This window comes from Aulonocara stuartgranti (assembly GCF_965226115.1).
Source record: "Aulonocara stuartgranti genome assembly, chromosome: 1".
NCBI lineage: Eukaryota > Metazoa > Chordata > Actinopteri > Cichliformes > Cichlidae > Aulonocara > Aulonocara stuartgranti.
This window is the reverse complement of record NC_138939.1, coordinates 11,627,562-11,640,739: the sequence shown is the minus strand read 5'-3', so window position 1 is coordinate 11,640,739 and position 13,178 is coordinate 11,627,562. Positions and strand designations below refer to the sequence as shown.

The 13,178-nt window shown below is 39.0% G+C and overlaps 1 protein-coding gene across 1 annotated transcript in view; it reads right to left on the bottom strand.

Moving 5' to 3' along the window:
* igdcc4 (immunoglobulin superfamily, DCC subclass, member 4) overlaps nt 1–13,178 on the bottom strand; it is a 57,007-nt gene that overhangs the window by 33,112 nt on the left and 10,717 nt on the right. The window contains exon 2 of the mRNA XM_082532249.1: nt 1,073–1,387. Coding sequence (XP_082388375.1) covers nt 1,073–1,387 — 315 coding nt within the window. The remainder of the gene's footprint in view (nt 1–1,072; nt 1,388–13,178) is intronic.

Sequence of the window (13,178 nt, the reverse complement as noted above, 5' to 3'; positions counted from 1 at the left end):
CATACTTTTCTTTCTTATTCTCATTTAAAATGTCGAGCTTTTAATAAATAATTATCTGACACCCAAAGTTTTAATTTGATGTAAAATGAATAGAAGTCAATTACTGTATATAGTGACTATTAAGTCTAATATATATACCCTAGTAAGCTATAGTACTTTTTACTTTGGGAAGGTACCATCTGTGCAGTCTGCAATTTTGTTGAAGAAAGATGTTGAATCTATTTAATATTTCTTGAAAAAGAATTGATTTCTGTGCATTTTTTTTCCACACTGCATCAAATTAAGGTTGATTACGTCGATTAAGCATCATGAGGTGGAGCGTGAGGGGTGGTTCCCTATTTTTTATTTATTTATTTTTGTTGTTGCTGGGAGTTGGAACCCTATTAGTTAGGTTTCTTAATATTTACGCTAAGTACTCTTTAAAATACCAGAATAGGGAGGATGGTGTAGGTCTAAGTTTATTAGATTGATCAGTATTGCTGAACTATGAAATATTTTTTTTGTATACAGGTATAACAGAATAGCTTTAGTGTAGTTGTTGTTTTAAACTTGAGTATGAACTTGCAGACTTGCAAAATGCAGCAAGATATTTTAAAAAACAGTTTTGTTGATTAAAAAACACTATATCGGATTCATATCGGTATCGGCAGATATCCAAATTTATGATATCGGTATCGGTATCGGACATAAAAAAGTGGTATCGTGCCATCTCTAGTAGGAAGTAAATCTTGGCATAAATGAGCAAAATTTCACAAGAGTCTTTTTTTAGCACGCTGCAGTGTGTCATTAAATCAGTCTGAGAAGAAACTCGACTTCTGCATCTTTGCTTGTCTCTGATTTCAGTCTTTAGAATATCTAGGATGTGACAGACACTATGGCTAATATATATTTTTAATCAAAATAGTCTTACTGGTAAGAAAAAGTAAACTATTAACAAACTTTCTACAAAATGTACAGACACAGAGATCACAATTCTCTCACAATGTACCAAATGAAAATTCTGAGTCTTCAGCAAACTTAACTATCTTAACTAACTTGACCATAGCCCTTAAAAGTAACCAGGGATACCTACTTGCTAGGAGCACATTCACAGTCCGGCTCATCAGCGCTCCAAGACTGCTGCCAGTCACACAGCTGTAAGCCCCCGCCACACCATGGGGAGACTGGCCATCCCTAGACGTTGGCATCAGGAGAACGGATCCATTGACCAAATACTGAAGGTAGTCATTCCCCTCTGGAAGTAGTGGCTGTCCATCCTTTAGCCAGGAGACATTGAAGGGTGTATCACTGGCCCCCAGATTGCAGTCCAGCAAGAGGGGCAAACCTGGTTCCAACACTACATGGCTGGGTCCAGCGCCGCAGCTCAGCTCCACGGAAACCAGCTTTTCTATGCAGAACAAAGGAAGACAAGGTTGTTAACTTTGCTCTGTACTTTTAGTAAACCTCAATGTGTTTTTATTCTAATAAATAAATGGCATTCTTGTATTTTTATTGCTCTGTGAACATCATCACAGCTATGCTATGAACAACATTAACTATACTCACTGATCTGATTAGTTTTACTTTCTAAAAAGGCAAAGTCGTTTTATAGCGTAGTCCCTCACCATAACTTCAAAAGAGTTGATAGCACTGGCAGCACAGATGGAGTAGGGTAGTGCATACCAGAAGTAGGGTGTTTTGGGGACAGAGAGAAGCCCAGAGGAGGAGGGGGAGAAACTCTGCAAATGAAATGGGCGCATAGGGCATGAAGGGATTTGTATGTCAGCAGCAGGACATTAAAGTCAGTGAGAGAGGGGAAGTCCTGGAGTGAGAGGTCAGAGTGAGCAGCTGAATGCTGTATAAACTGTAGTCAAAGGAATGTTAAATGATGATAAATTTTCCATGCAAAACAAATTGTCATGAAACAATGATTTAATGTGAAACACTACATACTTATCAGAGAAAAGCTTCAGATAACGGTGAAAGTAAATAAATATTCTCATAGAACATTTTTCCCCCTCCATTGTGCATCAGCATGGTTTACTTTATGGCCTTTCTTTATTGCCTCACCCCACCACCTCCAGCACCATCCACTCACCCAACACACCCCCTCATTATAGAGAAAGGAGGGGAGAGGGTAGGCACAAAAACCTGTCCTTTGAAATACTTGTATAAATAACAAGATCAAGACAAAAAAAAACAAAAAACAGAAAAGCTATCTAAGGAGAAAAAGAATTAAAGAGACGAAGGTCAAGAGATCTGGAGATGGAAGATTCAAGGAATATCAGCTTTTGCAAGAAATTATAGCACATAATTATCATTTATGAGGTAGACGGAGTGCATTAGAAACATACAGAGAAAACCAAAAAATGCAAGGGTCAATAATGCTGAAACACATTGCTTCCGTGAAGAAGTAGCAAGATGACATTTATGTCTTCAGTAGAGCAATACTGCACAGCATTTAGTGGAGCAAGTGAAACTTCCATAGTAGTATAAGTATCCAAAATGGTCACATTTAAACATGTTTTGTTCTTTTTTTTTAATTGCTTGTTTTTAATAATTGAAAAGAAAAGAGAACATACATATTCACAAACCAACCACAAAAAAGCCTAATAAAATTAAACAGCATTCATCATCTTACTACAGGAGCACCTGTCAGGCTGTATTGGAAGTCAATGAGTTGGAAGCAGGAAAAATGGACAAGCAGAAGGATCTGAGAGATTTCGATAAGGACTAGATTGTGATGGCTAGGTCACTAAGTTGACTGTTGCATACTAGTTTACTAGGGCAGCAGTAGTTGTTGATCATTAAAAATGTGACAGACATTTTAAGTTTAACGATTTTATTGCTGCATGTAATTACATTTTTCATGTCAAGCCATTGTTCCATCCCTACAGTCAATATCACATAACCCCATGAAGGAAGATGTATATACAGCTCAGAGACAAAGGGACCAAACGCCACAAGTGCATACAGGTCTTTGTCTGGGTGTTAGGTAAAATGTTGGCAAATTAAACATTTTTCCATTTAAAAAAAATAAAGACTTAAGAGTCAGTAACTGACAAATATGACAAATTTGCGAGATGTCATATTTTGAACAATATCAATATATAAAATGAAGAATAAATAAATAAATATCGAAACATCAATTTTGAATCATGGCTATAAATAATTTAATATCCAATGGGTTGCTTGATGAAGTGTCTCCATGACATGATGGTGCTCACCCGTGCTCACTTAGTCTTTTTATCATTGGAAGAGTGTTGTCTGCATGTCTATTTTCTAAACTTTCTAGACTGTAAGCATTTTTATAGTGGTTTTTATGGTTATTTCAGTAACTTGATCGATAATCAGCAGACACTCAGTCACTTGGGAAGAGTAAAAAAAAAATTGCCTGACTGTTAAAGTACACAACATTCCCAAAAATGCATAAATAAAACAAAAGTAGCATGCGCACTCTAAACATCAACAAATGTGTGCACTGTGAACACAGTGCCTTAGGCAATGTTAATGCAAAGTTTGATCAAGACTGATCCACTTCTCTATCAGAAGGTGGGGACCATACAAACATAAATACATATACTGTGATCATTACAGTACGATGGCTACTTTTATTTGAGTCATTCTCTTTTGAATGGCAAATGGTAAATGAACTGGTTCTTATATAGTGCTTTCCTACTCTATCTCAGCACTCAAAGCATTTTGCTCAACTTGCCGCGTTCACTGATTCACACCTATTCACACAAGCATTTTTTCTAAGCTCTGTCTATGTAAGTGGTTTCAAACTAGCAAATGAATATATAAATGAATGCTATAAATAAATATTTATGTTTACATTTTTATCCAGACACATGACTTAATGTATGTCTTGATGTAATTTCATATAATTTAAACATCTTCTCTGCAGATCTTATTACCACGCTTTGTGAATTCATCTTAAAAGACTCTCTGTCCCTCACTCACACACAGTCAGGTTTCTTTCAGCTTGTCTTTCTCTGCTGTTGGATTAATTAAGTTAATGGGAGATGGAATTTTTCTTTGATTAAATGAGGCCTGAACCCCCACAGACACTTCCTGATGAAGAGGCTGGGTAATGCTGAGAAAGGTTGTTGCACAGCACTCTGATACACACACATCTGCCATTGAGACGACATTAACATGCATGCACAACCATGCACCCAAAACACATGCAGGAACCACATGCAAACAACTCAAAAAGATCAACATATTGTTGTGTGTCGTGCACTCACATGTGTGCAAGTCAGCATGCACAGTCACAGATCACCTCCGTGGCCCCTTGCTTTCCCTATCCCATTTCAACTAATTAGGTCTCATTAAGTCATTAAAATGTTAGCAACCATTTCCCAGCTCACCGCCAATGGTTTCACTTGGTGCAAGGTGAGGATGTTTCAGATATAGATGTTCAGATATTATCCCACTGGTCCCTAAAAAATGGATTTGAGGTATGATGAGGAATATGCAAGAAAGAAAGGAAATTCATTTTAAAAATGTTTAGCTATCTTTAACATTTTAAAACATTTTGTATCATAAAATTATTTCAATAGCTGCCTAATCTCAAAAGGTAGCTGTAGCAATTGCATAACAAAGAATTAGCATGACCTACTATCCTTTAAAGAAGTAGGCACAGTAAACAGTTATTCTATATTTCAAAAAAATGATATTTCATATGGGAATAAAACAACACAGTTGCACTAGAAACCTCATCATGTCCTAGATATGTGCCCATGTGTCATAAACACAGACAAACTAACATGTATTTGCCCCACAACACACTCACACATGTATGCGCTTCTGCTCAGTAACTCAGTAACTGTGTGTGTCTCATGAGGACACAATGTAGTGAGGAGGGGGGGGGGGGGTCTGTGAAGTGGCCATTCTGCCATTTTACTGTACAAGTGGGAGCTGTTGGAAAGAACAGGGTGCACTCTGGGATATAGTAGCGGCTGTGCAGTCTCGCTGAGCTGTAGTGAATGGATTGTGATGGCAACAAGCCAAGATGTTCATAGCTAAATGGAGAGAGGACAACAGTTTGAGAGGGAATGAAACTGAGACAGATAAATGAGACAAACACGGTGAAAAGAAATAGTGATGCAAACTATTGGCCATAAATGATACACTGCCCTTTTGACACCACGCCTGAATTTTGTATGCCTTTTTAATTGCAACAGCAAGATACTGTAATTTGGATAATGTGACATAAAGTGTCACTACGATAAACAGAGAAATTGCTAGGCTAAAGGCTGATTTGTAATCCTGTTAAGAATCAGATGCACAAAGAAGAAAGAAGAGAAACGAGAGACACACTGACAAAGACTATCATTCAGTGAGAGAAAAGAAATAAAAGGCAGAGGAAATGGAGACGTTAGAAGGGCAGTCCACAGTATTTATCCCATTGGCCCATTTCTGTTAATGGATCACCTATTCACAAAATGTTTGGAAGAACAGAAGGAGAAAGCATGAAAGCAACAGGGGGAGGAGAGTGACCCAACACTCCGAATATTTCACTCAGCCCAGCTCACTGTCAACAGAGACTGGACACCCAATGACCCTGAGGCCGCAGCTCAGGTTTCCACAGCTTCTACATTCAAGCTACACAATACCCAAGGCTGTTCAGGAACTCAGAGATACCAACAAAGAGACTGGAATGAAAATGAACAAAATAATGCTGCGTGTATAATGCTGTCCATATCCAAACACCTGTTATATTACACTTGTCTTTATGGAATAGTAACAAACCCTAAGCTCTATGTACAGGTCTTTGCTTTGGTGTTAAGCCAATAAACAATAACTGTCAGGAAAATTATAATTACATGATTATTAAATAAATAAATAAATATGCATTGTAACATTAATTTATTCATTCTTTTACTTGTAAGATGTGATCAGGCTTAATGTAAACAGATTTTCTGATTTTGTCCAGTCATCCATTCATTTTCTTTTGCTTATCTGGGGCTGCGTATCAGGGGCAGGAGCCTATGCAAGGATTCCCAGGCTTCTCTCTCCCCAACCGCCTCCTCCAGCTTCTACAGCGGAACACAGAGGCAATCCCAGGCCAGTGAGAGATATAATCTCTCCAGCGTGTCCTCGGTTTTCATCTGGAGGGACATCTCCAAAAACACCTCACATAGGAGGCATCTTTGCCAGATGCCCAAACTGGCTCATTTCCATGTGGGGGAGTAGTGGCTCTATGCTGAGCCCTTCTCACTTGGCTGAACTCCTCACCCTATGTCTAAAGGCCAGACAGCCTTTGGAGAAAGCCCATTTCCACCACTTGTATCTGCAAGTGGTGACATCTAGGGATGTAGATGAATGAATGAAATAAACAACAGATGAACTAGAGGCGTACCTCAAAAACAGGAATGGTTTTATATATGGAGGCCACTGACATTTTCCCCTCCTCATTCTTTCTGGGGTTTTTTTGTTTTGTTTTGTTTTTTAACCTAGGGTGCAAAGAAAATGATAAAATCAAAAGAATTCAGTGACATCATGAAAAAATTCCAAGTGAGATTCCTGACATAAAATCTTTGAAGGGACTTCAACACATTTGGGGATCTAAGAACTCATAAACTTAAACCTTAAAGTCACACGGACTAAAAGTCTTTAGTAACCATAGATAGTAACCGTAACCAGCTTTAGAATGAAGTCATTGATCATGTGTCCATATGGACTGAGACACTTGCTGGAGTGCATTTCCAGAGTAGCACTCCTTTCACAATCTGCCGAAATTACTGAAATTATAAAACAGTATTGGTTGGAGCTACTTAGTTTTGCAAAGTCTTTCCCTGAAACTAACCCCGAAAATTTTTTGTTCCACTTCCAACGTGCAACTTCCAAAGCCTTTTTTAATTTTTAATCAGATCGATCAGTATTTTCCCATACTTATGTGCCTGACATTTTAGAATCTGGTATAAAAATCTTCTTAAGATTGCATCTTTCAGTGAACATCTGAATATTTTAAATATCTGCATTTACTGTTTTCAGACACATTCTCAGCCCAATAATACCTTATTTCAATATAATGGAAAATGAAAAAGTAAAGCTTCTTCTTCATCATCAATCAAACACAACAAAAAATGTTATTTCAATGTTGGTTTTAAAAATAAGTCTAACGTGAAGTTATCAGGAATAAAGACAATATTAGGGCATCACTTAAAATAATAAAACTTTACTATTGATTTTTATTTGGGTAAATTGTCTGGTGTACTAACGTTATATTTTCTCAAATGGTCTTCTTACAGAGACCAATTTCTTCAGAGGCAAGACGTGGATGACAGAGACAAATGATGTGCTTCCAGCACAGGTTCCATCCGAGGCAGGGAGCTTTAAAGAAGATGCTTTCCCATTTGGCGCCTTCCACTGAAGAAAAAGTGGTCAGAAAAAGTCAAAAGAAATGTGTCTGTGAAGGTTCTCAGTCATCCAGGTCATCGTAGTCAAAGGAGCTTGCAAAGAAAAGCGTCTGGACTTCTTTAAGTTGCTTGAAGACGTTTCACCTCTCATCCGAGAAGCTTCTTCAGTTCTAAGGTCAAATGGCGGAGAGTCCCAGATTTAAACCCAGTGGGAGTATTCCCCCAAAGAGGGACAAAAGGACCCCCTGATGATCCTCTACCTAATCACATGAGCCAAGGTGTGAAAACGGGTGTGGGTCCCAATCAGCCAGGGTTTCGGGTGAGCTTATTGTGAAACCTGGCCCCACCTTATCATGCGATTTCCCGAGGTCAGATGGCCCAGGATGTGAGTGGGCGTTAAGGCGTCTGGGGAGGGAACTCAAAACCGGATTATAGATGGCAGAGAGTTGGTGTCGTAAACCCCCGCCTCTGTTCAACGATGGTCGCTCACAGTGGACATAGATGGTTTCTTTCACTCCTCTTTCAAACCATCTGTCCTCTCTGTCCAAAATGTGAACATTGGCATCCTCGAAAGAGTGAACTTGCAGATGAACTGCTGAGTCTTGTCCCGTGGAGGTGGCTCTTCTATGTTGTGCCATGCGCTTGAAAAGTGGCTGTTTGGTCTCTCCGATGTAGAGGTCTGGGCATTCCATGCTGCACTGTACAGCATACACCACATTGTTAAGTCTGTATTTTGGAGTTTTGTCTTTCCGGTGAACCAGTTTTTGTCTGAGTGTGTTGCTGGGTCTGAAGTAAACTGGGATGTCGTGCTTGGAGAAAACTCTCCGGAGTTTCTCTAATACACCGGCTACATAGGGGATGACAATGTTGTTGCGTCTGTCTTTCTTATCCTCCCTCGCTGGTGTCTGATCTTCTTTTCTGTGCATCTTTGCTGACTTTATGAACGCCCAATTAGGATAACCGCATGTTTTAAGTGCTTCCTTTACATGTGTGTGTTCCTTCTTTTTCCCTTCAGGCTTAGAGGGAACATGTTCTGCCCGGTGGTGTAGGGTCCTGATTACCCCAAGTTTGTGTTCCAGAGGGTGATGGGAGTCAAAGAGGTGGTACTGGTCCGTGTGTGTGGGCTTACGGTAAACTTCAATGTTGAGTTTGCCATTCTCTTCAATGTGCACAGCGCAGTCCAGGAAAGGCAAACAGTTGTCCTTTGTGTCTTCCCTGGTGAACTTGATGTTTTTATCCACAGCGTTAATGTGTGCAGTGAAGGATTCCACTTCTTGTGTCTTGATTTTGACCCAGGTGTCGTCTACATATCTCTACCAGTGGCTGGGTACTCTCCCTTTAAAAGAGCCAAGAGCCCTCCTTTCCACTTCCTCCATGTAAAGGTTGGCTACAATAGGTGACACGGGGGAGCCCATGGCACAGCCATGTTTTTGTCTGTAGAAGCCTTCGTTGTATTTGAAATATGTAGTGGTGAGGCAGAGGTCTAACAGTGTGCAGATCTGTTCGGGTGTGAAGTTGGTCCTGTCTTCTAAGGAGCTGTCTTCTTGTAGTTGTTTTCTGACAGTCTCCACTGCGTCCGTGGTGGGTATGCAAGTGAAGAGAGAGACTACATCAAAGGACACCATGGTTTCATCTGGGTCCACGGTAAGTTTCTGTACCTTGTCGGTGAAGTCGGTGGAGTTCTTGATGTGAAATGTGTCAATAAAAGAAACATCAGCGGAAGGATATCCTCCCATGCATCCAACACCACCTCCCAGTGATGCAAGACTGGGAAGGCCATCCAAACACACAGGGTGTCTGCAGTGAGGGCTCAGCAATGCAGTAATGTGACAACTAATGAAGTCAAGAAAATACCAGAAATCCGTCAGCCGATACCACCACCAAACAAAGAAACTGGAGATATATGCATTTTTTTTTCTCTGCCCGTTCTGTCGGTTTTTGTCTTTTGCCCTTCTCCCCCGTCCCTCTTCTCAGCTGTTTCTCTTTCCCTCTTTCTTTCTCCCCTTCTTTCCCCCAGTCAAGTCTGTCCCGTATTCAGTAAGTGAAAATAAAATAAACAATAAAAGGTGAATCAAATGGACCATTACGGCAAGGCTGGGATGGTCAGTTTGGTAAAGTAAATCCGTTGGGCATCTTTCTTTGCCTTTAGACAACAATTCTGATGGCAAAAGAGCCAAACGGGACAGGCCAAAAAAAAAAAAAAAGAAAAAAAAAAAAGAAAAAAAAAAAAAAAGAAACTGGAGAAAGGCAGAAAGGGGAGTATTACCTGTTAACACTGAAAAAAAGCAGACATAAAAAGGTTCTATAGAAAGACAGAGTAAAAGTTAAACCAATACAACAACAAACTGCTCAGGGTACAGCCTTGAGCAGGTCAGTTTCTGGAGCACCAGATATACCTGCTGAAAACCTATACCAACATTTTTCACATCTTCAGTAACAGGACTCAGTGCATTAAATCTGACGGTCTATGTTCTGACTTTGTTACAGTGCACAACGGAGTGCCACAGGGTTCTGTATTAGGTCCCCTTCTATTTATCATTTACGTAAACAATCTTAGTCTACATGTGCCAGATGCAAACTTGCACTTCTATGCTGATGATGCAGTTATTTATAGCTGTGGTTCAACTCTTGTCCAAGCCATCGACTCCTTGCAGAAATCCTTTTTTGCTGTCCAGCACTCATTACTTCAGCATAAACTTGTTCTCAACGCAGACAAAACAAAGCTCATGTTGTTTTCTAAATCAAGGAGACGAGCCCAAACAATCCCATCAGTAACCACTCTTGAAGGTAATAAAATAGAGTTGGTTCACACCTATAAATATCTGGGAATCCTAATTGATGACTCGCTTACCTTCAAACCACATGTAGAGAATCTTGTGAAAAACCTGAAGTTAAAACGGAGATTTTATTTTCAAAATAAGTTGTGTTTCTCTTTTAATACAAAGAAGCGGCTTGTTGCTGCAACATTCTTGCCTGTGCTGGATTATGGTGATATTCTATATATGAATGCTTCTGCTCAATGTCTTTGAATGGTTGATTCTGTGTATCATGCTTCTCTGAGGTTCATCACTAACCGTAAATTTCAGACTCACCACTGTGAGTTATACTCTCAGGTAGGATGGCCTACTTTGGTAAGTCGGAGGAACTCTCATTTATACAGTTTTATATATAAGGCGATACTTGGGTTGCTGCCTTCTTATATATGTTCCCTGCTTGTAATGAAACATGCTGGTCGGTATTCTCTTCGTCCGCATGGTTACTTGTTGCTTTCTGTTCCATTTGCCTGAACTGAACTTGGTAAAAGAGCTTTTGTCCATTTAGCACCCTCGGCTTGGAACAAACTGCAGAAGGAATGGAAAATGACTGAATTTATTTCATTAAGTGCTTTTAAATCTAAACTATGAATCCTTGAGGCCAAGTCCATAACATGCAACTGTTTCAATTAGATTGATTGTCATTTTAACTGATTTATTTATTTATTTTTTATTTGAATTTTATTGAATTTTATTTTATTTTATTTGTATTCTTTCAGTTATTGTTGCATGTGTGTTGTTGTTGCCTGTGTTTGAGTAATTTCTGTAACTGTGAGACACCTGCTGCTGCCTATCTTGGCCAGGTCTCCCTTGGAAAAGAGGTTTTTAATCTCAATGGGATTTTCCTGGTTAAATAAAGGTTAATAAATAAATAATCCCGTCCATAGCATAAGATATAGACATTTGCGCGTTAAATCCTCAGAACTAAGGCCCTACTGTTCCAGCTGTTATCGTCACTAGCATCAAGGGCTCTGCTAAAAAAAAGTTTTAGAAGATTAAAATGCAACTAAGCTCTGCAGTTTCTTGGGAAATACAGTTTATTGTGGTAAGATTATTGGTACTGCCATTATCTGCTGTATTGTATAGTGCAGTTTGGGGTTTAAAATTTGCCTTTCTTAAAAACATGCTTTGTGTCTTTGTAATGTTATGTAATGTAATATTAGCTGACGTCCATCCATGGATGTGCATGAGAAAGAGGCAGACAGGAGCAGCTAGGATTTAGCTTAAATACTTGAAATTATGTTGATTCATCTTAATTTTCCTGTAAACTGTAGTTTGATCTTAGCTAGAATTACTTAGCTTACTTTAATTCTGAAACTGTGTAGAAGTCCATTTCAGGCACTGCCTAACCATTTGTCTCAGACGGAGAGAAACTGAAATTTGTGGCATTTATTAAGAATACTTTCATTGCGTTAGTTGCTCTCAGAAAACCCTTGTTGGTATTTTTATAGAGCCGTTGTGTTTCAGTTAAACGCACCAGACACGACTGAACTGAAAACAAGGGCAAACTTTACATCAGAAGATGTGCGGCTCTGTGACTTTCTTTCACACATTAGTCTGACTTAGAATTATTGTTTTAAAACACCAGTCACACAAACAAAACAATGCACTGAGGCAGCAACATGTTGTTGTTGTTTTCAGTGGAGTCTGGTGGCTTTGATCAAAAGAATTGCTTCAGTTTCTCTTCACAAAATCTGTTCAACAGCAGACCTGAAAACAATTGAAATACACCCTACAGTTAAACATGATTTTGTTAGCCAAAATATATTTTACTGCTGGTCATTCACAGTAGTACACTTAGGACAGTGTTACCAAGTTGTTATGATGCTCTGCTAAGCAATATCACAGGACAAATTGTGCAGGGAGGGAGCTGGACTACGGTTTCTAACTGAAAGAGACAGAGAGAGCAGATTCAAGCAAATCAAATGATAATATTCAAATGAATCAGATCATCAACTGTCACTGGTTTGCACCTGTGTCAGGGGAGCAGCAGTTAAAGTTTCCATGGTGATGGCATTCAGTGTGTGCACTGTAACCGACTGTCTCGAAAATGGGCTTGGCACTCACAAAATGCCTTATAAAATCCAAACTGTCTATTGTATCCACCTGCTTTAAAGCTGCTCTATTTAGCTGTGATTTTAAAAAAAATGTGCTCAGGTGTGCTATGAAAAAAATAGATTGTTTCTTCTTTTCTCCAAAAGTTATTGCTCAAATTATTACGTAAGTATATGGAAAACTTAAATTGCCCTCCTCCTACTCAAATCTTCTATATCCCAAAATTTACATCTATTGGCTTCCAGAGAAACCACGTCTGAAAGAAAACAATTTTTTCCAATGATTTGTGGGTAAAATTATTGTCATAGAGTATAAATTTTCACCTCACCGACAGGTTAAAGAGAATTTTTCCATTAGAATTTTTCTGCTTCTGCCATTCTGTTTATTAATTAGTCCACCATAAGATACAAAGAATGAGAGTATATGAAACCCACAATTTCAAAATGAAATGAAGGACTAAATTAGTGCCCATAAAGGCGCATGTTAGGAAGTCACTCACTGCTTTCTCACTGAAGATCAGTCACTGTCATCTCAGAGTCCTGTTGCCTAGGTAACTCTCTAAAGTACTTGCCACACTCTTATATGTCAGTCAGCGGCGTCTTTGGCTCTCATTGGTAGTTGCTTCAGTTGCCTGCCTCGAAGTTGAGAGAAGTTTTACCCACTTTTCTTCACCAGACGTTATTTTAGCTTTGAGAGTAAAGTGACACAGAACAGCTAAATAGGATTTAAGACACGTTTGTGAAGACAGACAACCACAGCACAAAAAACAACGATAGCCACTTTTCTTTGTACCAAACCAGTAGATAATTGATACGATTGGTTAGTGATGTTTATATATAATGTGCAACTGGGTAGTACTTGTGTTGGAAACCCAATACATGGTAATGATTTGTAGGACATTACTGTGCACTGAATAATAAATACAGGCTGAGTGCACTGGGAACCTGGTGTAATAACAATAACA